At 40.5% G+C, this 24529-nt stretch overlaps 1 protein-coding gene and 1 non-coding gene across 5 annotated transcripts in view; both read left to right on the top strand.

Annotated features, from left to right (window-relative positions):
- LOC107867393 (protein ALTERED SEED GERMINATION 2) overlaps positions 1-24529 on the top strand; it is a 35320-nt gene extending 10791 nt beyond the window's left edge. Inside the window, exons 8-20 of one of the 4 annotated variants that reach the window (XM_016713609.2) lie at positions 66-183; positions 13742-13847; positions 14917-15062; positions 15190-15360; positions 15454-15564; positions 16264-16375; positions 16983-17335; positions 18326-18416; positions 19927-20022; positions 20111-20181; positions 20277-20404; positions 20921-21031; positions 24274-24529. In XM_016713609.2, the coding sequence (XP_016569095.1) occupies positions 66-183; positions 13742-13847; positions 14917-15062; positions 15190-15360; positions 15454-15564; positions 16264-16375; positions 16983-17335; positions 18326-18416; positions 19927-20022; positions 20111-20181; positions 20277-20404; positions 20921-21002 (1585 nt within the window). In that variant the 3' untranslated portion in view covers positions 21003-21031; positions 24274-24529. Of the gene's footprint in view, positions 1-65; positions 184-13741; positions 13848-14916; positions 15063-15189; positions 15361-15453; positions 15565-16263; positions 16376-16982; positions 17336-18325; positions 18417-19926; positions 20023-20110; positions 20234-20276; positions 20405-20920; positions 21032-24273 lie in introns of those variants that run through there. The other 3 variants (XM_016713611.2, XR_007054620.1, XR_007054621.1) reach the window with 3 other exon arrangements.
- Positions 8459-8564, top strand: LOC124898284. The gene has a single exon (XR_007055259.1). It is a non-coding gene; the product is annotated as a small nucleolar RNA R71 (small nucleolar RNA).

The following is a 24529-nucleotide window of genomic DNA, read 5'->3' as shown; positions in this document are numbered from 1 at the left end:
TTGCAGTAAGGGTATATTCCAGGCAATACTGCCGGTTTTCTGATTGGGAATTTAATTTTTTGCAGTGATGCTTTTGCTCGGCTGTATGATAGGAGAATGCTACCTCCATTATCTTCGAGTCAGAAAAAGCTGCCGCCTCCACCTTGTGTCAGCTACTTCTGCCCAATGCATCTTTCTGATCGTGTTAGTTTTGACTTCTGTATCTGCATTATCTCACTTTAGATCTGCTTACAGTTTTCCTGGCTAGAAGTTCTATTATTTCTTTATCATAAAGGTGCAGTGGTTTCAGTAGATCATGGGGAGAATCTCCTCTTTTTAACACTATAAACTCGCAGCTGCTTGCACCGAAGATGTCCTCCTCATGACTCTTTTCTCCTGACTTCATAAAACAAGAAATCATTGAAAAGTTCTTGCGAGGAACTTGTCTAGTTTAGTCATCCTCTACGTGCTTTATTGTCAATCCTGTAGTTGGAACTTGGAAGTGGATATCAATGAGCTCTTTGTTGTCTTTGTTTTGGTAAAGGGAGTGAAGGCTTTTTTTTTTTGAGGGTGGGGGGGTGGGAGGGGGATTGGAGAGAGGGAGTCTGGAATAGGATCACATGCTTTTTTCTGCAGAACCTGACAATATTAAAATTTGATTAATCCAAAGAGGTAATCCACTTCTGAAAGACACATTTTTTGCTGCTGTCAACCATCTTAAAATTTAATTACGGTTTTATGGCCCGTTTTTGTTTAGGAACTGCCTCTTGACAAATGGGGAAGGGGTGCCTGATAACACTCAACTCACTCCCATGATTGAGGGGTGAAGTGGTCGTTGTCAATAACCCAACTAGAGTTGGGGTCGAATCCACTAGGAGCGAATTATAAATTTCAAGTCCTATGGGTGCTTTAATTACTAAAAGGTTACCCAGAATGATAATAAACAAGACATGTAAAATAAAATGGGGGATTGGTTTGTAATGATTTTCGATTACCAATGCACAAATATGACACTTGTGATTTAAAATCAAGATTAGAGAGGATTTTGGGATTATGTCACCTAAAGGTAAAGCATGTGGGTTGATGATGGTTTAGCATGAGTTGTTAACCAAAGGATAGGCTAGGTCGAAAGTCATTGTAGTCAATCTTTCAGTAAAACTACAATGATTTCACCCATTGGCTCTTTCGAGCACCTAACAAGTGTGCAATTCGTAATCACCCAAAACCTCAATCAAGCATCCCTAATTCTAGGATGATGTTCTTGACATGATTTACACCCCAAATACACTTATTTCTAAGATTGCAAAAGATAGTAAACCACAGGCTCAATTGTCCACCATTACCTTGTCCCCCTGTAACCCTTTTTCAAGGATGGTATGGGTTACCTCAAGTTCACCTTCATCCCTCTTTCATGGATGATAAAGGTTTTTTTTAGAGTGTGGGGTTTTCATCCATCAAACCCATTTGGAGATTTGGGGTTTTCACCCATCAAATTCCAACTCGTTAACCCAAGCAATGGTGGAATCCATACTCAACAATTAAAAATGCAAACACAACACCCCCCACACAATTACAGTTTAGTTTAACATAATACCAAGACTAAATTACTTAGCTACTCATGAAGAAAGTAAAGAGAGATATACCATAAGGATTATCCAAAACATTCATTCTTCACAAAATTACTAAGAAATTAAGCCTCCAATAGTAGTTACACACTTGCCTAATTTGGGTTTCTTCCTTTCAATTCAAAAATATCTATGAGGTAAGCAGTCTCCAAAGAAGAAGGGGTTGTTGCCTATATATGATTTGGGATTCGTCTATGCAATTTTACAAAAGTGCCCTAGGTCACATTCCCGCCGAACCGCGATCGCACAGGTTTGACCATGATCGCGGCTATGCGACCGTGGTTGTCCTCCGCGATCGCATTATGCTGACCATCTTGACTGACCGCGACCGCTGCCTGTGGACCGCGGTCGCGGTAACTGAGGCTGAACTGCTCCAATTCTCCAGCTGCACTCCTTCTGCTTCCGTTTGATCCCTTTTTAGCTTCGATCCACATTTTTTCACCTTCTCAATTATATATTTGCAAAATGTGGTTATTAGTGCATTTAAATCATGATGATGTCTCATTTTCTTATACAAAGCATGGTAGTGTGCACAAATGTTTGGTGCAAATGAGTGGTAAAATCACCACTCATCAACACCCCCAACTTAAAACTTTGCTTGTCCTCAAGCACCACCACCTTTTTCTATGGGACAATTTCACATGTATGCCTTCATTCTATCACCCAATGATCATGATGACTTAAACTTGATGGCTACTACAAAAAGCTCTTTGCACATGGGCAAAAAGGTTTCAACAACACCCCTCAATAAAATGGAATATTTGGACGATGCATGACTTTGAGGAGTAACGATGTAACAACCACTAACACTCTAGAAACGACTCACTTGTTGACTACAACCAAGTTATACCCCTTCTTATCTCATTGGGCGGACGATGACAAAATCACCCACTTCAACTTGTTCACATGCCTCCTCACAAGATAGAAGATTTCACCCACCTTGTTACTAATCACACAACAAGGAATTTTAAGTGCAAACACACTCTCTCTCAAGAAATTCTCCATGCTTTAACAAGTACCATGACATAGGCTTGCACCTATTTTTCAATCGCCACTACAATGACCTCACTCGATTGGGAATCGCAAAGGACTTTTTGAGCTTGTAATATAGGTTTAGGGCATAGTAGGATATCAACTTAGGACAATAGGGTTAAACCCTCCTTGAACTTCTACATCATACTCTCTTCACTTTTTTGCTATTGGGCCACTTTTTATTCTTTTACTATTTTGCCTATTTTGCCTTTTCTTTGTTTTCCCACTTTCCCCTTTTTTTTTTTGTGTGTGTGCATAAATAATGCCTTTCATTCCTTTGTGGGATCTTTTCTTTCTTCAAATCAAAATGCTTTATTTGCTTAAGCACGTAAGCATCTTTTTATGAATTCGTGGCCCAACTATATTTTCTTCAATTTCCACCACTCCCAACTTAGGCTTTTAACCTCAACTTGTGTCTTTAAGTTCAAGGAGGATAGGGTTCAAAAGAGGACAAATACAAAGGTCACGACTTGTAATGTGTTTGCCAAAGAAAAGTCCAAAGGCTCAAAGAGGGTGACTAGGGGTAACTCCTATGTATTGGTAGGCTTTTTAGGCTAGGGTGGGTTTCCAATGTCACAAAATGGCTTATGATCATTTAACCAACCAAGCACAATCAAAATTTAGCTTTGAAAGACTAATGGGGCAAGTTTTAGATGGTACAAGTACACATGAGATGTAGACAATTAAGCTCGCACACATGGCATACGAATCTCGTCAAGGGGGTTCAATTTTTCATCCCGCTGGAGACAAAGATGGAGTATTCACTATTATTCCGAATTCAATTTTCGGAGTCATAGAAAGAGAAGTTTTGTCACAAGGTTGCTCACGTCCATGCCCTCAAATTTCGCAAAAATTTTGGATGGAGGGGTTGTTTGTTTTGCATCCGCACCACGCATAATTTGCTAATCAGGGCAGCAACCCAAGTTGATATCTCACGTTGTGGCTCTTATACGGGCGGACCACCCACATGGCTACTTAGATTTCGCCAATGGGTATGAGTGCAATCTCCAAATCATCAATGCCACAGGTACTCAAACTTCCCTTGCATTGACCATGATGCCACGGGTACTCAGACTTCCCCTACATCCATGGTTAAAACCCAATCACGACGCTTTCCTCTTAAGAATGTCGTCACTCAGTCTATCACAGGGAAAAACTCGTCGATTAAAACTAAACTAAAGTAGCAAACTAAGAACTAAGTAACTAATCCATGCAAATGTGGACACCATCAGAGTGCCCGGATATTACAACCCAAATAAAATTAAGAATCATCCAAAAGAGCAGAAAAGTATGTAGAAATATCAATAATACAGGCCCAAATCAAATAAATTAGGACACCCCCAACTGAATGGATAGCGGTGTCCTCACTGCATAAATAATCAAGGATAAAAGAGATAAGGGTGCTCCCTGAAACCGCATCAAGGGCTGCTTGCACTCTCGGATTCTGCATCATCACCATTCTCCTCAAGATCAGTCCACTCGGCTGGGGACTCGTCATCACTCTCCACCCAAGAGGAAGGAAGTCTATCTCGGGTTTTAGGACTTTCCATAGACCCTTCACCCCTTTCCACATCTTGATGAAGAACTCATCCCTTTTCTTCTCTCTTGTAATCGTTTTTTCATGTTCAATCCGGAGGTCTCGGTGTGAGTCTGCCAAAGAGGAGTAGGCTTTCTCAAGCTTAGCAATGGTAGCCTCTTACTTTTTTTGGTCCTCTCTGTACTTCTCATAATTGGCATGCGACACATATGAATAATGGGTGGTGGAAGGCTCTCCCGATTCTTGGGACAAACTAGACACAAGCTCCCTGATGGCTAGAATATCAACTCCAATCTCCTCAAGAGGTCCGATAGTGGTTGACCTATGAGACTTACGCTCAATACATGCTGGCTTTTCCAAGTCAATCTTTCGCTTGTTTCCTTTGCCAAGTGCGCCCTCTCCTCAAATCCTCAAGGGGTAGATGGGAGGGAGCACCAGGATGCACCCATGTATCACTGGCATACTCTTCAACCCCCGCTCTCCTGGAAAGCTCAGTAATCAAAGAGGGGAAGAAGAGATGCACACCACCTTGGTTCTTGAAATGATCCATTTCATTGACCACAAGCTGACCAACATCCAAAGGGATGTCGTCTAGAATGCAAGCAACTTTTCGAGCACACAGATCTGGGACTGTCGTCATGTGGGTGCAAGGAGAGACTCGGCTACAAATAATGTGCAGCCATATTCAAGCCTCGGAAGTGAAGTTGTTCATGGAGATGTTGCTTTTAGTCTGCCCAAGAGACTTCCTTTTCGGGGCATAGCCGTTGTGCCAACCAACTTCCCAGTTTACAATCCTTTGCTTTGAATTCACCCATGTCTGCATGTTGGAGCCCATAAACATCATTGATTTGCTTAGCCCCAACTTTCACCGATTTGCCCCGAATCTTCATAGTCACATCGAATGGGTCCGAGAGGGACACTTTACTGATGTTGGCATAAAATTCATGTACCCATTGTATATTTGCAACACAGGGCTCCAGAGCAAAGCATTGCTACCTTATGGCTTCAAGTTTGTCATGAAATGCCGGTAGTTTCTCTAGCACATTCTCCAAGCAAATATCTCTTTCCGGGAGCAGCTTTGTCCTCGGAAGATCACTGTAGTAGTGATTGTGGCACTCTGGTGCCATGAATCGGATGTTACCATACTTGTCCATGAGGTTGTCCTCAAAACACTAGGCACACATTATATCAATCAATGACATTTTATCATGCAAATTGTACCTCATTGTTCACTAGTGCTCATTGGAAAAGGTGCTTGATGAAACTAGGCTGAAAATTTGGGAGTGCAGGATTTTTGGCATGGCAGAGAATTGGCCCCGGTTACCGCGATCGTGGGTCAAGTTTGCGATTGCGTTGCCGCGGACCATGACCACGGTCGCGATACCTGAGGCTGGTTTCGTGCCAGCTCCCCATGTTCAAATCACTCCCAAGTTTTTAGGCTACTAGCATGATTTACAATATGTATTTACAAGAAGACCAATTGATCAATGTGAATAAGCGTTTGAATGTGCCTTTTCGAATGCAATTATCACTATTGAAAGTTCATTTGGGCAATTTGTCAAAAACTTGGTGTGCACATCTCATTTGTCTACACTTTCTGCACATTATTGGGTACTCAGGATTTTTGGCATGGCAGAGAATTGGCCCCAGTTACCGCAATCGTGGGTTAAGCAACGCGATCGCGGACCGTGACCGCGGTCACGATACCTGAGGCTGGTTTCGTGCCAGCTCCCCATGTTTAAATCACTCCCAAGTTTTTAGGCTACTAGCATGATCTATAATATGAATTTACAGGAAGACCAATTAATCAATGTGAATAAGCATTTGAATGTGCCTTTTCGAATGCAATTATCACTATTGAAAGTTTATTTGGGCAACGTGTCAAAAACTTGGTGTGCACATCTTATTTGTCTACACTTTCCGCACATTATTAGGTTCTCAAGATTTCCTACTTGTGCTCCTTATTCTAGAAGCCATCACCAAACCAACACCAAGTATGACAACATGGAAAGCATAACAGTCAAGACTTTAAGACCTCTCTTAATTATGCATTCTAGGGCCTATTTTAAAAAATAAAAGCATAGATTCATGATGCCTATTGGAGTTGCGATGCAAGAGGGATGGATGCAAGGATGCTGTTGGAGAGGTCACAAACTTGGCCAGAATCTAGCCCAAATTAGAGAGTAAAATCATAAAAGGGAGTGTGAGAGAAATTAGGGATTAAATGGCTGAAGTGACCGCGATCGCGGTCAGGGGCCCGCGATCGCGGACACGTGGGTGACCGTGATCGCGGTAACTGAGAGCAGTTCTGCTCCCCTGTTTTCCCCTGTTCAGCTCTTTGCTCAATTTTTACCAATTTTTTCCTTGTTCAGTTTTTCAAAGCAAGATTGAACACTTCCCCTTTTCCAATCTCATCCAACGCACTTCCATAGTGCCATAAATACATGAGTTATTCATATGCAAAAGCTAACATCTATACTATAGAAACATGATAAAAGGATACGGGCCACTTTCGTGGCATTTGTGGGTTGCCTTCCATATAGCGCCTTAGTTATCATCGTGGCACGACGTCTTTCTTCTCTAATACTCAAGGCGGGTCGTCAAGCCCCTCCTCATTCGCCCTCTCATTCTCCACATCCACCACGGAAACAACTCGGACCTCCGCGGCTTGCTTTTTTGTCTTGCATATTTTGACAAAGACCTCATTCTCTTGCACCCTAAACTTCATTTCCCCATCTCTAAATTGACAATTACCAAGAAAGGACGACCAAGGATAATAGGTACCTCTTGGTCCATTTCACAATCCAACACCACAAAGTCCGTCGGGAGTATAAACTTGTCCACTTTAACAAGGACATCAAACAAAATTCCCACCAGTCTTTTGATGGACTGGTCCCCCATGAGAAGTTGCATAGAGGTCGGTGTAGAGGCATCCAATCCGAGCTTCTTGTAGATGACAAAAGACATTAGGTCGATGCTCGCACCAAGTTCACATAGAGCTTTTGCAAACTCTTGCGTCTCGATTGTGCAAGGGATGGTGAACGCTCCGGGGTCAATCTTTCTTTTCCGCAACCTTACTATCCATGATAGCACTACACCCACGAGTCACCTCAATGGTGTCGTCTTCAACAAGTTTCTTCTTGGACATCAACTTTTTCATTAGCTTAGCAGCGTATCCTGGGATCTCTTGGATTGCCTTGAGCAACGGGATGTTTATCGATAGATTGCTAAGTTTTGCCATGAACTTCCTCAATTTGTCACCTTCCTCTTTTTTATGCAATCGTTGAGGGAATGGGGGAAGAACTTGGATTGTGGGCCTTGCTTCACTTTGTGGCTTTTTAATCTCAACCACTTCTTCGTCACTTTCATCGGTTTCCTTCTCATCATTTCCTTTTTGACTTTGAGGTAACACCTCCTTTGCCTTCACTTTGGGCATTTTCTCAATCAAGTCTCCTTTAGAGAGTTCATCAAGGGTCTTTCCACTCCTTGTGATAGTTGCTAGAACTTGGGCATCATTCTTTGGATTAGCAATCGTGTCACTAGGGAGTCCACCTCTAGGCCTAGCATTTAGTTGCGTGGAGATTTGCCCGACTTGGGTCTCTAATTTCTTAATAGAGGCGGAGTGAGACACCATGGTTTAGGAAAGTTGAAAAAAGTCACCTTTCAACTCACGGACCATTTTGTCCGTACCTTCCACACTATTCAATATTCTTGCTAACATATCCTCGGTCTTGAATTTTTCGGGGTCAATTGCATTTGACTCCTTTGCCTTAGCTCGATCATGAGGAGGAACATAACGGTCATAATCGCGTTCCCGATCTCTCCAATCTCTATCCCTCTCGCGGTCCATCCAACCTTGGTTCCTACCCTGCCTTTGATAGGCAGGGTGGGAACCCCCCGATTAGTTAGCGAAATACCAAATTTCCTCATCCAACTTCTTTGCTTCTTCATCATCTTCATAAGATTTTGATGCTACGACGTTTACCGCTTTCGCGGGTGCACCCATAACGTGCTTTGTTGGGTCATCATTTTCGCCATGTTCTCTTCCTTTTCTTCATTCCGCTTTCTTTGTTCATTATCGACCATGGAAGTAGTAGAAGGGATCTTGGGAGCTTCGGTTTCTTGGGTATGCCAACCCCGATTTTGCTTTGACACTTCTCCAATCAATAGAAAGGCCACGTGGTGGTGCAACTTCACTAGGGAACCGCTCGCTGCATTAGCCAACACCATTTTGTTTAATGGATCAAGGGCACGGTAGAAGATCTCGAGAAACATCTTCTCCGGGACTTCATGATTTGGGCATTGAGCTAGCTTACCATTAAACCTCTCCCAAGCTTCAAACAATGGCTCTCCATTCATTTGTCGAAAATTCACAATCTCATCCCGCTTTTGAAGCATTTTTTATGGTGGAAAATATTTATCAAGAAACACCATAGTAAGCTCGTCCCAAGATGTAATTGAGTCGGGTAGAAGTGAGCGGAGCCATAAAACCGCTTCGCTCGTTAGTGAGAATGGGAAGAGGCGAAGCCGAATGGATTCTTGAGTAATGTGTGCTATATTTAATGACGCACACACTTCCACGAAATTCTTCAAATGGACATTTCTGTCCTCAAAGGCTTGACCCTCGTACAATCCTTTCATTTGCAACATGTGAAGCATGATGCTAGTCACATGGAAGACTCCGTTCCCGTTAGTTGATGGGATACGAATTGCACTTGTTTGTCTTGCTTCGTTTAGTGGGCCCTCATCATCTAGAGGGGCATCAAAGGGATTGTTTCGTTAACACTTTGATTGTCTACAAAAGATCAAAAATAATAAATAAAGTAAATTACACCACCCCGGATATTTCCAAGTAAAAATCACACCGCACAAGTGAAATCTATATTTCACTCCCCGGCAACAACACTATTTTGATAATGCTCAACTCACTCCCATGATTGAGGGGAGAGGCGGTCGTTGTCGATAACCCAACTAGAGTTTGGGTCGAATCCACTAGGAGCGAATTATAAATTTCAAGTCCTATGGGTGCTCTAATTACTAAAAGTTTGCCCGGAATGATAATAAACAAGAAATGTAAAATAAAATGGGGGGATTGGTTTGTAACGATTTTTGACTACCAATGCACTAATATGACACTATTGATTTAAAATCAAGATTAGAGAGGATTTTGGGATTATGTCTACCTAAAGGTAAAGCATGTGGGTTGATATGGTTTAGCTTGCAGCTTAGTTGTTGACCAAAGGATAGGCTAGGTCGAAAGTCATTGTAGTAAATCTTTCAATAAAACTACAACGATTTCATCCATTGGCTCTTTCGAGCACCTAACAAGTGTGCAATTTGTAATTTTTCAAAACCTTAATCAAGCATCCCTATTTTTAGGATGATGCTCTTGGCATGATTTACACTCTAAATACACTTATTTCTAAGATTGCAAAGGGTAGTAAACCACAGGCTCAATTGTCCACCATTACCTTGTTCCCCTATACCCCTCTTTTAAGGATGTTATGGGTTACCTCAAGTTCACCTTCATCCCTCTTTCAAGGACGATAAAGGTTTTTTTTAGAGTGTGGGGTTTTCACCCATCAAACCCATTTGGAGATTTGGGGTTTTCACCCATCAAATTCTAACTCATTAACCCAAGCAATGGTGGAATCCATACCCAACAACTAAAAATCATGCAAACACAACAACACCCACACACAATTACACTTTAGTTCAACATAATCCCAAGATTAAATTACTTATTTACTCATGAAGAAATTAAAGAGTGATATACCATAAGGATTATCCAAAACATTTACTTATTTACTCATGAAGAAATTAAAGAGTGATATACCATAAGGATTATCCAAAACATTCATTCTTCACAAAATTACTAAGAAATTAAGCCTCCAAGTGTAGTTACACACTTGCCCAATTAGGGTTTCTTCCTTTCAATTCATAAAGATCTATGAGGTAAGCAATCTCCAAAGAAGAAAGGGTTTTTGCCTATATATGATTTGGGATTCGTCTATGCAATTTTACAAAAGTGCCCTGGGTCACATTCCCGCAGAACCGCGATCGCACAGGTCTGACCGTGATCGCGGCTACGCGACCGCGGTTGTGCTCCGCGATCGCATTATGACGACCATCTTGACTGACCGCGACCGCAGCCTGAGGACCGCGGTCGTGGTAACTAAGGCTGAACTGCTCCAGGTCTCCAGCTGCACTCCTTTTGCTTCCATTTGACCCTTTTTTAGCTCCGATCCACATCTTTTCACCTTCTCAATTATATATTTGCAAAATGTGGTTATTAGTGCATTTAAATCATGATGATGTCTCATTTTCTTATTCAAAGCATGGTAATGTTCACAAATGTTTGGTGCAAATGATTGGTAAAATCACCACTCATCAGTGCCCCACAAAGATGATCAAAATGGGGAGGGGGATTAACTTTAATAATCTTCCTGTAGGAATAGAGTGAAGCCAAAATAGAAAAGGCAACATATCTCTGTGTGAAGTGCAATGCACCACACTCAAGGGTATGACCTAGTGGTTAATTTTTTATTTTGTTGGTCAGGTAAACATTTCATTAATCACAAGGCCAAAGTCGGCCGTATACAGGAAGAATACCAAAAGGTAAAGAACCTGCAGCATGACATGGTTCTCTACAAAAGATACCCAATTCTCTATACCACTCGGCATTACATGGGTGCACCAAAATAAATAAAGGGATCGGAGGCTACTCCGTAAATGAAGTGGGTTGAGAACCATGAGGTCTCAAGTTCAAAATCACTAGGTGGTTTCTTCCCAGCCATCCAAGCAATGAGTGGACAGAGTTGTACAATACGTGGTACCTGTGTTGGTGGGAGGTAGCAGGTGCTTGTTGAATAATCCAGATAAGTGCAAGATGGCTCAAGCACCATTAATAGTAGCATACGAAGTTGGTGCATTTATTTGGCTGGATCAGTGAATATCTCTGCCTATCGAATTGCTTACCTAGCAAAGTTACTTTGTATCCATTTAATAGCAACTGTTCGTAGTTGTGTGCATATATATATGTATAACATATCAGTCTTTGTTCTGACTGGTCACTGCTTGCACCAAGAATACAACAACTACAATATACCCAGTGTATCAATTCCCACACAGTGGGGTCTGGGGAGGGTAGAGTGTATGCAGATCATACCACTATCTCAGGTGAAGTAGAGAGGTCTCCGATAGACCCCCGACTTAGGACCGATAACAGTATAACAAACACAAAACATAACTGCATATAAACTAGTACAGTATGCAAAATAAACTAACACCGCTAGCCACAAGATAATACTACAACCACAAGATAATACTAACAACTATCTATCCGAAACCATAGACATCACTCAACACCACGAACAAAAAACTTCAGACCCAAATAAAGAACGTTCCCCTACTGTTACTGACGCACTCCACCTCCTTACCCTCTACCTTACTCCGCGTCCTTCACATCTTTCTATCAAGGGTTATGTCCTCCGTAAGATGTAACTGCTCCATATCATGCCTAATCACCTCCCTCCAATATTTTTTTGCCTACCTCTGCCTCGCCTAAAACCATCCATAGCCAGTGTCTCACACCTCCGCACTGGAGCATCAGGGCCCCTCCTCATCACGTGCCCGAACCAACGTAACCTTGTTTCTCGCATCTTGTCCTCCATCGAAGCCACTTCCACCTTCTCCCGAATAATCTCGTTCCTCACCCTATCTTTCCTAGTATGGTCACACATCCATCGCAACATCCTCATCTCCGCCACCTTTAACTTTTGGATGTGAGAGTTCTTAACTGGCTAATATTTCGCTCCATACAACATAGCCGATCGGACTGTCACTCTTTAGAACTTACCTTTAAGCTTCGGGGGCACCTTCTTATCGCGTAAAACTCTCGAAGCGAGCCTCCATTTCAACCATCTTGCTCCAACACGATGCTTGACATTCTCGTCAATCTCACCATTGCCCTGAATCATAGACCCCAAGTACTTGAAACTCTCCCTCTTCTGAATGGCTTGAGAGTTTAGCTTCACAATGACGTCCGCCTCTTGCGACACGTCACTAAGCTTACTCCAAGTACTCCATCTTGGTCTTGCTCAACCGAAATTCTTTAGACTCAAGGTTCTATCTCCAAATCACCAACTTATCATTAACTCTTCCCTGTGTCTCGTCAATCAGGACCACATTATCCGCAAATAACATACACCAAGGCACCTCTTCTTGAATATGTCGCGTCAAAACATCCATTACCAAGGCAAATAAAAAAGAGCTAAGAGTCGATCCTTAGTGCAATCCTGTCAAGATCGAAAAGTGCTCTGAATCTTCACCTACGTCCTCATACGAGTCTTCGCGCCATCATACACGTTCTGAATCAACCTAGTGTATGCCACTGGAACCCCTCTAGCCTCTCAGCATCTCCGCAGAATCTCCTAACACCATGTGCAAGTTTTTCTTCATCTCCCGAAATTACTCCACTAATCTCCTCACAAGGTGAATGGCCTCAGTAGTCAAGCGCCCTGGCATGAAATCGAACTAATTCTCTGAGATAGTCACGATCCTTCTTAGCCTCAACTCTGCCACCTTTTTCCAAATCTTCATAGTATGACTCAACAACTTGATACCTTTATAGTTGTTGCAACTCTGGATGTCTCCCTTGTTCTTATATAATGGAATCATCGTACTCCACCTCCATGCTCCAGGCATCTTCGCCGCCCCAAAAATGATGTTAAACAACCTTGTCAACCACTGCAAACCTTCCCCGCTAGTGCTCTTCTAAAAATCCACTGGAATCTCGTCTGGCCTCGTCACCTTACCCCGACGCATCCTGCGAATAGCCCCCTTGACCTCCTCAACCTTGATATGCCTACAATAACCATAATCGCGACAGTCCTCGGATTTCTCCAAGTCCCTCCACACGAAACCTTTGTCCCCCTTGCCGTTCAAAAGTTTATGAAAATAGGACTGCCACGTCTTCCTAATGCGGGCATCCTCAACCAACAATGTACCATCCTCTCCCTTGATGCGCTTCACTTGGTCAAGGTTACGAGCCCTCCGCTCCCTGGCCTTGGAAAGCCTATACAACTTCTTATCCCCGCCTTTCTCCTCTAAAGCTGCATGCAAACTCTCAAAAGTTGTCGTCTTAGCCGCCGTAACCGCTAACTTAGCCTCTCTTCTAGCTACCTTATACTCCTTATTCGTCTGCCTCTCCTCATCATCCTTGCTCTTAACCAACTTAGCATAAGCCACCTTCTTAGACTCCACCTTCCTCTGAACCTCTTCGTTCCACCACCCGTCCCCTCGATGCTTGCCAGATCGACCTCTCAAGACACCCAACACCTCTCTAGCAGTTTCCCTAATGCAACTAACAGTCGTCTCCCACATACTATCCACATCCCCTCTACTCTCCTAAGTCCCCCCTACTGTTCAACTTCTCCCCCATCTCCAAAGCACTAGCCAAAGTCAAGCTAGCTTGCACCAAGAATGAGCAATTTATTTCTCGATATTGTGGATTATGACGTGGCTTCGGAAAGGGATGCTGCTGAATTTTTTTCTCTTTTTTCCTCAGGGACGTTCTAACTTGCATATGACTCATGTCGCATTTAGTCCCAATGGAGAAGAGGTTTTGCTTAGCTATAGTGGAGAACATGTATACTTGATGGATGTGAATCCTGGTATGTAACTTCGGTTATACTTTTCCTTATAATAAATATTTTTGTTATTGATTATGTTTCGCTGCTACCTTGTATGGTTGTGCTTTCAGTTTTTGAAATGCCTGAGATATGTGGTGAATCTAACATATGTCTCAACACTGGAGCCTTTTCTTTCATAACCAAATGAAACTGTCTTAAGGTGAGAATCCAAGATTGATGGGTACAGAATCCATCATTATTAGCTAAATGGGTTCAAGTACTTGAAGAATTCTGTTAGACATTTCACTTATTCAGTATCCTTAGATCCGGCCCTTCCCTAGACCACCCTGCGCATAACGGGAGCTTTAGTGCACTGGGTTGCCCTTTTTATTTCACTTATTCAATATGTCAATTATTATACTATGTTCCTCCTCTTACTGAATCCAACTTCAATTAGAAATTTAACAAGTGTGAAAGATGAGCAATTTGGTGGAAAGAAGATGTGTAATATTACTAAATAAGCATGTGACCTGTCTGGGTCATCTAATGTGTAATCAATGCGGGAGGGGTTTTTGGGGTGGGGTGGTGATGGTTGGACCATAGAGCACTTTGTGATGGGAAGCCTGTTTTATACGAGTGATTCCTGTAAGATACTCTTTAAGTTGCTCTTCATTCTTGTCAAGGTGGTGGCCTCGTTAAGGGAGGGCAAACTTGTATTTTTCTTCATTTTACCATTTGTTGAATGTGGTCTTTCTTTTGGTGAATGTTACACTCATGTCAGGATCACTTCTTGTATTTTGATGCCACCTTGGTACAGCATTCGTGTAATTACCTAATTTATTTTGTTTAAGTTAAAAAAGTAACCCTTTGTGCATGAGCATGCACTCATTCCAGTTATTCTGGGCGTCATTCAAGGATTAATTGCCAAATAATTTTAGCCTTGTCAACTTGCATTTCATAACTAAAAGTGACTGTGAGTTGAAAGTAACTTGGTTCTCTGCTACCTTCTGACATATTACATTCTATGTGCTTGTAAGTTTAAGATAAGTCGTACTTGAAGCTCTGCTTATGTTATTGACTTATGATTTATGTTGCTTTTAATTTGTTGTAGCACGTGGAAGTTCTATCTCATATACCTCCGGAGATGTGTCAAACCTGATGAATTTTTCTCCCTTGATCAACGGAATCGAATTACAATCATCAGTTAGTGGAATACTTTTAAATGGTTCTTCATCAAAAAGAATTCCAGCTGCCAAGGTTATTCTTCCTTCTTTAACCCTCCCGTGGTCTCCTGCCTCCTGGCTGAAATTGGTTAAAAACTGCATTTTGGTTTCTCTTGCTATAGAGCGACATATCTTAATCATCGTTCTTTCCTTTTCTTCAGCTAGAAAAATGCAAAAGATTGATTCAGATGGCAGTGAAGTCTTTGAAAGAAGATTCCAACTTTTATTATGGGATAGAAGCTTGTAATGAAGTTTTAGACAGTTGCAGGGATGAGATCGGCCCGCTTCTAATCTTCGAATGCTTATGCACTCGTGCAGCAATATTGCTGAAGGTATCGTAAGTCGGACAATTTCCTGATTGTATTGTAATTAGCAGTTCTTTAAGGATTATATACCTAATTAGAAACTTTTTTGGCTTTTATCAGAGGAAGTGGAAAAATGATGCACATATGGCTATAAGAGACTGTCATAGAGCTAGAAAGCTCAATTCATCCTCCTTTAGGCCTCTTCTTTTGATCGCTGATGCTCTTTCACAGGTATGTTATTCAGTGTTTGTATGAACTTTGTGGCTAAAGTTTTTTGTTCATATACTGGATAGAGTTAAGGGACAATTACCAAATGGGTTTTGCTCTCATCTTCCCTTTCATGGTTCTGATCCTCATAGCCATATGGTTTTCTTGCCCGCTTGTTATCTTCCTTCTCTGGCGTTTTATTTTTGCCAAATTTCCGTTGGAGTATGAGTTGCCAGTGAGAAATTTCAAAGGTAATTGTGCATCATATTCCTGATGTACTCAAAATGTTAGGCGATTTATGTGTTTGTCGTACTATGATATAGTATCAAAATCATTTAAAATTTTTTGATTCTCTCTGGATTAAGTTTTCTTCTAAGACATGGTATAACATTGGAAAAGTGGATTTTAGTGGTCACTCTTATTAGGAACCCTTGTAAATGATCTTACTAGCACTTGATAATCTTCCCGTCTCCCAAGGATGTTTACTATTAAAATTGCATAGGGAATGGGAAGACCTTGTTTAGTATGTTGATCAGGAATACGTCTTCCTTGGTTTGCTATCAAATATGCATGAATCCTCCATATTGTATACTTATGTATTATATGTTGTTATAGCTACATAAGATACATCTAGACAAGGATAATATGTAAAACGATTGAGATTATTAGTCTGATTTTCATTTGTCACTTGATTTTGTGAGCTGTCACCGATATTGCCTGCAGTTGGGTAAGCACAAAGAAGCATTGGAGTTTGCTATTGGCACTCAATCCTTGGCTCCATCTGATTCTGAAGTTGCATTAAAGGTGGAAAGTATAAAAGAACATATTTCTGCAGGTAAGTAACTTACATTGAGCTTGCAATTGTATTTCTAGCTTAAAAAAATAATGTTCAGCTGGTATCAATGCCAGCTCTATAAAATCCTACTATTGAAACACTAGAATTCCACTGAATATATTCTACTTTGTAAATCTTTCCTTTTCTTTTCCCTTTTGCCGTTAAGAGAGAGGAGGTTTTAGGGGAAGGGAATAAATGTTGAGACCAGATACTTCTGTAATCTTGTTTGCTTTTTCTGTCCATGACTAGCTGATGAGTTATGTGCGACCCTGCTGTGCACCTTAATTTGATGGGTTTGTGTTGTTTATGTCGCCACCATAAGGACCATCTTCATGTTTTCCTGTATGCTCTACCGTCGTTTGGAAGCTCTGGTTCCTTCACCTCGATGTCAATTTAGTTCTTGTTTGCCTGATTAATGTTTCAGAAATTTTGTCATAGTTTGTGTGTCAGAATGATTTTAGAGTTATTTCTATGCATGTATAGCTGTAGAGAATTCATTAGTGTTGAGGATGTAGATTCAGCTCACTAGAGCTTGTTCTCGTTGGGAACAAAATTCTAATCCATATTCATGCTTTAATTCATACCAACAATATGCCTGGATTTACAGCTGAAGCAGACAAAACAAATAAGGCAAATGGCGGAGAATCTAGATCTGATCCACGGGCAGGAAGAGTGTTATCCCTAAGTGACATACTTTATCGTTCAGATGCAAACAGTGATGCATCACAAGATGGTCCCAGGTCTGAAAGAGATGATTCTGATGATGATGATGAGTTAGAATTGGCTTTTGAAACATCGATATCCGGTGATGAAGGACGAGATGTTGATCCTAATGTCCTCCATGGAAGTTTGAACTTGAGAATCCATAGGAGAGGTGATTCCACTGGGGAGACTGGACGGGCAAATTGTCCTTGTGGTTCGCCAACCTCTAGTCATCAAAAAGAGAAAACAGCTTACCAGGTTTGGCTTGAGTTTGGTTTTCCTGTGCTGTGAAGTTGTTTGGTCTCCCTTTTATTTTCCGGGTTCAGACAGGATCTTCATTTTCTATCCTTTTACTGCGTTGTGTTTGCGTTGATCTACTTGTGCATCTTTCTACTTTATTGAGTCTTTTTTGTCTAATGAGGTCATGAGTGAAACAATAATTCTGGATATGATATTAAATCGTTATATCTCAAACATCTGGTTAGGTTATTTTTCCCTGATCAGTCTCTCTTTCTCGTTGTCGCCGCAAAGTTAATCTAACCCAAAGTCTCTAATATCAACTTGCGTCTCCTTCCAGCATCAATTTTTAAACTTGGATTTTTGCTATAACTTAAAGCATATAGCTTCTCTTGATGGTTGGTCTGAGTAGATTGTGAGTGATGACTTGCTGGTTTCTGTTGCTATGAATCCCCTGCTCCAACACTTGCTTGTGTCCTGGAGATTGTTCTCATAATTTGCTCATTTTCATATGGAACTGAATTTTGTTTTGCTTATTTGACCAACAGTTAAGAGGTTTTATGTAAATTTCAAAGGTCATAGTAGGTCTTAGAAGGTGAGATAAACTGCTGTTGCTTTAAAAAAATCAGCTGAACTGTGAGAAGTGGAACAAATAATCAAATGCATCCAATTGATCATAGTAATTATCTTTGATATACCATCCTGTAGACGATTTATTGAATTGCAGTTGTTGTTCTTGGGAGAAGCGAGTTTCATTTGTCAAAATGCGTCGACATGCTCATCCTGCTGACTGATTAATAATTTTCAGAATTGTAGGCAGTCATAGATTTCATTTGCTAAAAAAGATGTCGAAATGTTCAGGAAGCCATAAATTAAAAACTTGAATGTCTTTGCTCAGAGAAATTTCTTTTCCCTTGTTACATAGATGCATGTACGTCTTGTCTTTCAATATCAAGTTTGTTTCCCTGTTTAAACAGTGTCCTTTTTTGTTTCTCTCAAATTGTATTGCAGCCTGCAGCAGTGATAGATATGAAGCAAAGATATGTTGGTCATTGCAATGTAGGCACTGACATCAAACAAGCGAGCTTTCTTGGTGAGCGAGGTATTCTCCATCTTCGTGTTTATGCTGAAATAGTATCAGGTCATTATAGTTGAAAATATTGATGGTAGAACACCTGCTTTTTCCCCTTCAATCTCTTTCAGAAGGATTTATTGAAGTAAGAGATTAGACCTACAGACATTAAAGTCTGTGCCTGTTTGTGTGACATTATGATGGTTGCAGGTGTTAAAAGAGGATGAGGTAGATCTTAATCCACGTAAAAAGAAATGTGTCAAAAGACCAATCTCCAAGAATCCAAATGGACGTGCTAAAAACAGAACAAATGGAAGCAAAAGATCCATAATTGATGATAAGAGATTGAGGCTGAGTGAATTTAATGTAATTTTTTTGATAAAGTAATAAGATTTTGTCAGTGTTTGGGCAGCGACAAAAGGCCGTATACATGAGCATTACCAAAAGATAGAAAAACCTACAAAAAGATATGGTTTGTTATAAATGACGCCCTATCTTCAATAACTATGAGGATCTCATGGGTACACCAAAAAGAAATAAGGGATAAGAGGCTACTCCTCTACGGTACAAAATTCATGTCTACTCTTTCAAGAACACTCCTATTTATTTCTATCCAAACAATGTACATAAATGCTAGTGGGGGAATATTCCGAAACCTGCGCCTTCTCTTCCCCCTTCCACTTCTCCAACTAAACAATACCTCGTTCAGGGTGACTGGCATCATCCAATAAATTCCAAAGCAATATTATCAAAATTTCCACATAACCGTAAAACAACCTGGCAATGAAGGAGATGATCAACATTTTCAGCCGATCCCTTACACATAAAACACCAACTAATATATGAGCTTCTCTAGTGATGTTAATTATTATGTTAGTGTTTACGGACAGTTCTTTATTCTGTTTTTAGTTTTGTAAGCGAGTAGTAAATGTGGAGAACCTTAAGTTTGCCGGTAGTTCTTTAGTTTGCTTAGATATTTGTGAAGCAGTAGCAAATATAGAGAACCAAGTGTTAGATGTTAGTTTCGTCATAAAATCCCAACTAATGAGTGTTGTATGAAATGGGTTTTTAGATACCGTGATAGTGATATTGAATGATTAGTGTAGTCAGCCCTATTGAACCAGCCTCTCTACCCCATAAAAGTAGGGATGATGTCTGTGTACAGCATACCCTCCCCAGATCCAACGTGTGGGATTACACTGGGTATGTTGTTGTTCGTATAGTCAATTATTAGTTAAGTTGAGGCATAATTGTTGTTCTGTTGCAAGTTTGAGACTCCATTTAGTTTTCACTTTGGTTGCTGGTGAGGGGTGGGGGTGTTGTGCTTGTGCGTAGTCTGAAGGAAATGGGATACTATTTTGATAAGGATTGTTGATAGTGAGTTGAATTTGAAGTTTTCTAGGCTACTTTCAAATTTGAAATGTGTCGGATGGATCCATTCTATTCCTGTGCTGATCATCATGTAAATTAATGGCTGTTAAGCACCCTTGCCATTTATTATAAGGATCTCTGTGGATATGTTGTAAAAATCATTGTACAGGTGAATATATTGCTAGTGGAAGTGATGATGGCAGATGGTTTATTTGGGAGAAAAGAACTGGTAGATTGATAAAAATGCTGCATGGAGATGAGGCTGGTATTTTTCTCTGTTCTCATAAATTTGTTAAACTTATACTTTAACTCGTCATGCCTTGTCTAATGTCTCGGCCTTCACCCCTTTTCAGTTGTAAATTGTGTGCAGTGCCACCCATATGATTGCATTGTGGCTACCAGTGGAATTGATAACACCATTAAGGTGAGAGAGAATGTCGCAAGTACTTGGGAGTGGTTGTCAGTTGTCACTATGGGTAATGACAAATTTACATATCCATAGTCATGTATCTCTTTCAGATTTGGACTCCGACTGCTTCTGTCCCTTCCCTTGTGGCCAGTGGAGCTGCAGGACCAGAAACTTCTAACGTGTTAGATGCAATGGAAAGCAATCAACGCAGATTGTGCCGGACTCGTGAAGCTGTCTTGTAAGACTCAACAGGCTTATCATTTTTACTCTCAATTAATTTTACAGCTGCTTTGAAACATTAACTCCTATTGTACACCCATTAAAACTCCAATGGGGAATCGACTATCGAGAAGCAGACTCTGCGTAATTTCTTATTCGGGTGATACAATTATTTATGATCTGTCCTTTTTGTCCAAAGCCTGGGCATGGTAGCTCATAGCCCTGTTCCTCCTCTTCTGTTAGTAGCTACTTTATGTTAGCTCAAACCCTGTCTTCCTCCTTTGGCCAGGGCTATCACCTTCTTTGGCCAGATCTTCCAATCTTTTCATAATTACAGGCCTCTGTTCCCGCTCCTTTAAAGGGCGGGCGTCTTTCTCTGCATTCTGGTTGCAAGGCACCTTAAGAAATACAATAAACCATGTACTTCTTGGTGAGATTGCAATATATCTAATAGATGCGAAATGAATATTCTTCCTATTTATACTATTTCTTGTAGTTTCTGATAACTGCGAGCTATCCATATTGTTTTCTGCAGGCCTTTCGAGTTTTTGGAGCGATTTAGGATGCATGAGTTTACAGAAGGCAGTTTACATCCATTTGAATGCACACAAAGCTGAGAATGTTAACCCGATTCTCTTAAATACTGGTATGGCACGTTGTTATTTAACCCTTGTAATTTAATTTTCCTAAGGAAAAATGTTTAGTTGATATACCTGAAAGTTCCACTCTGACTTAATTATTGACGTGTGCGCTTTTGATCACCTTGTCCGAGTACCTACATATTCTAGAATCGGTACTTTTTTGACGACGACTTGTTTGAGAAATTGCATACCAATATCTAAAATTCATAGCTCCGCTACTTCCTAGCAATTTTATCCTGATAAAGTTTCGTCGATAAGGCTAGAATGACAACAGTGATGCATGGTAAATGTATCCTTCCTGATGACTGACTTTGTCTATTAGAGATTGAGAAAGTAACTTAAAAGTAACTTGGAACAACTATTACTGTTATTAAGACGGGTATATCAAAATTCACATATATGCTTATCTGACTGATTAAACAACCTTTTGAATATTGTAATGAAATGGGTTCATATCGGAACAAAATGGACTTTGATATTTTTATAGCAAACCGTGGATTAGCTTGGGTTTGGGGAACAACAGTTATATAATTGTTTGTCAGATCAAAGACAAATCAAAGGGTTGTCTGGTAGGATGTATTCTAGAAAATAGTACTAGTGTTAGCTTTGGTATTATTATTTAATCCCTTTTTTGGTAGTGTTTCCAACTATATATAACTTAGTTATACCCCTATGTAGTACTAATTTTTTCTTTGATCAGGTAAAAGTGTTGGTATATTCATTCGTAAACATGGACAGACTGGCCGTATAGTAAACCAAAAAGTATAGAATCTGCAGAACATGATTCTCTAGCAACTCCACCCAGTCATCTATACAACTGGGAACTTTTTGCTTACACCAGAAGAAATTGAGGGATCAGAGGCTGCCCCTTAACTGAGTTACTCCAAAGCTCTCCTATTTCTCTCTCCAAGCAACCCACATTAAAGCAAGCGGAACCATGTTCCAAGCCCTTTGTCTTCTCCTCCTCCCGTTCTTCCAGCTGAACATAGGCTCTTCCACAGTATTTGGCAATGCCCATGGGCTGCCCGACCACATATCCCAACATAATCTCTTGGTTAACCCACAATGTATAAGAAGATGATCCATGTGCTCGCCCGTCTCCTTACACATGTATCACCAAATAATGCAAATAACCTTCCGCTTTCTAAGATTTTCTGCTGTCAGAATCACCCCTCTAGTAGCTAGCCACGTAAAAAGCACACCTTTCTTGGCACCTTAGGAACCCATATTGCATTATATGGGAAATCAGACTACACTATAATCAAACGTTTCTTATAAGAGGACTTCACAGAACACACACCATTATTTCCCAGTCCCCACCTCCAGCCATCCAGCCTATCCACCGGATTGACTTGCGTATGATAAAGCTATCTATCTTTGAAATTCACCCACTTCCCAATATTGAATATCCCTTTGAAATCTCAAGTCCCAAAGCATCTCTCCACCCTGTATCCCCCTAATTTGTTGAATTGTCAAGTCTCTTTGGCAAGATATTCTGTACTAACTCTGAAATTCATCTCTCAAACCATGTATACATAGCAAACCATGGCATCAGAAATACTAGGGTTATTAATACATGAATAAGAATGGTTAAAGACACAACTAGTTGAAGCCACCCTATGGAACGACCTTATTAAAGGAATCAAGCCCCGCAAAAAAAAAAAAAAAAGAAAAAACCCTCTCCCGCAGGGGGAAAAACAAAAGGAACCACACAGACTAACTGGTTTCTTTCACTTATCTCTAGAGGGACTTTGACCAATAGCTGTCATTACATGAATATTAGTCAGGATATTTTTGTTTGGTATCATTGTAAAAAGTGTTCAAGCACTCGGCTAGATGTTCCAAAGAGTTGGAGAAGATATATTATTCCAGAGGAATATTATAACTGCTATCTTGTTCACAAGGCTAAACTGGGAGAATAGGTAGTTGTCAAACTTCTTCCTGATAAGGAGCACTTAGAAGTCTCAAGAGCTACCAGTGATTTTTGCAAAAATGTTCAAGTTGCATCTAATAATATGATTCCAGTCACGTTTTAGTTGCAATAATTTGAAGATGTGTATGGTTATAGTGTCATTTGTCTTTAGATTTGAAAGCTCAATGGGTCAAAAGTGCGGCAATGTAAAGATGCTCATTGAGGCGAAACTAATATAGATCAAGAATATTTTCTCTAATACTAAGGGCTATTATTTTCTTGTTTGGTCTTTTTGGGTGCAAACAGTGATATAGGCTATTGCTATTAGTTGGAAGACTAATAATTTCTTTTTGTGTATACGTCCATAGTAATTGTGCTCACTATGTTACCCAGTTTTTGCTGTTCATAGGACACTCTTTTATCTGTAAGTATTAATGTTAAGTGGTGCAAGTTTCATGCTCTTGCGACATTTATAGATGACCTACTAGATGTAGAGCTGTCAATACGGGTCGGCCCATCCGGGCTAGCCCACACGGGCTTTGAGTTTGACGGGCCAGGCCGGGCTGGCCCATCATTACACCAGGCCCACAATATTACTCTGTGGGCTGCGGGCCTTACAGGTTAGCCCACTTTTAAGAAAATAATATTTTATAATTTAATTTTAGAATGTTAATAAACATAAATATTACCAGATAATATTGCATAGTGTTAATACTTGTTAATCAAGTCTCCAACACCCCCAAAAAATACTCCTAATTGCGAAATTAAATAACTTTTGGCATGATATCCTTCAAACCAAATAAAAATACTAATAAGCAATCTAAATAGTTGAACGCATTTGACTTACGGGCTAGCTCAACCCACATTGCTCAAGCCCTACAGGCCACGGGCTTATCCGGGCCGGGCTAGCAAAAATTGAAGCCCAACTCCATCAAATTACAAACTGGGTCGGGCTGGCCCAACGGGCCTGGCCCATATTGACGACTCTTAACTAGATGGCTTACCGAAGATTTGCTCCTGGGATGGGGGTTTGGAGTTAAATTTAATGCACGGCAATGTACACTGGTCACTATAATATGACTTATCCTATGGACCACACTAGTTCATTAAATTATTTCCAAACGAGGGTGTTCTATTCGGTTGGTAAAGTGGAGAGAATGTCGAGGAGTGTTATGTACACCAGCAAAATGTTGTATCCTCACGTAGAGTTGTTTACTGAACCATTTGTCATTGCTGAAGCTTCTTTGCATTTTGACCGGGTTGCTTTAGTTTCATGAATGTGGTTGGTGTAACAAGTCTTGCTTGTGTTGTATTGACATGCTTGTTTAACTACAGATGCCTGGATATGAAGTTTATGTGTTGGACAAGCTGGCTTGGGAAGAGAGAAAAGAGTGTAATGTATAGTTAACGAAGTCGATTGAAAATTTTGGATCCCAAACCAGCTGAAAATTTATCAAGTTGTAATTTGTATTTTAGTTTTACTGTATCATATCCTAATTCTTCTCAACTGTCCCCTCCTCTTGCGAGGTTTCTGTAAATATATATACCCCATCTCTTATGTTGCATAATAATAAACTCAACAGGTTCATCC

Source organism: Capsicum annuum, chromosome 4 (genome assembly GCF_002878395.1).
Source record: "Capsicum annuum cultivar UCD-10X-F1 chromosome 4, UCD10Xv1.1, whole genome shotgun sequence".
NCBI classification, from domain to species: domain Eukaryota; kingdom Viridiplantae; phylum Streptophyta; class Magnoliopsida; order Solanales; family Solanaceae; genus Capsicum; species Capsicum annuum.
This window is presented reverse-complemented; position numbering and strand designations above follow the sequence as displayed.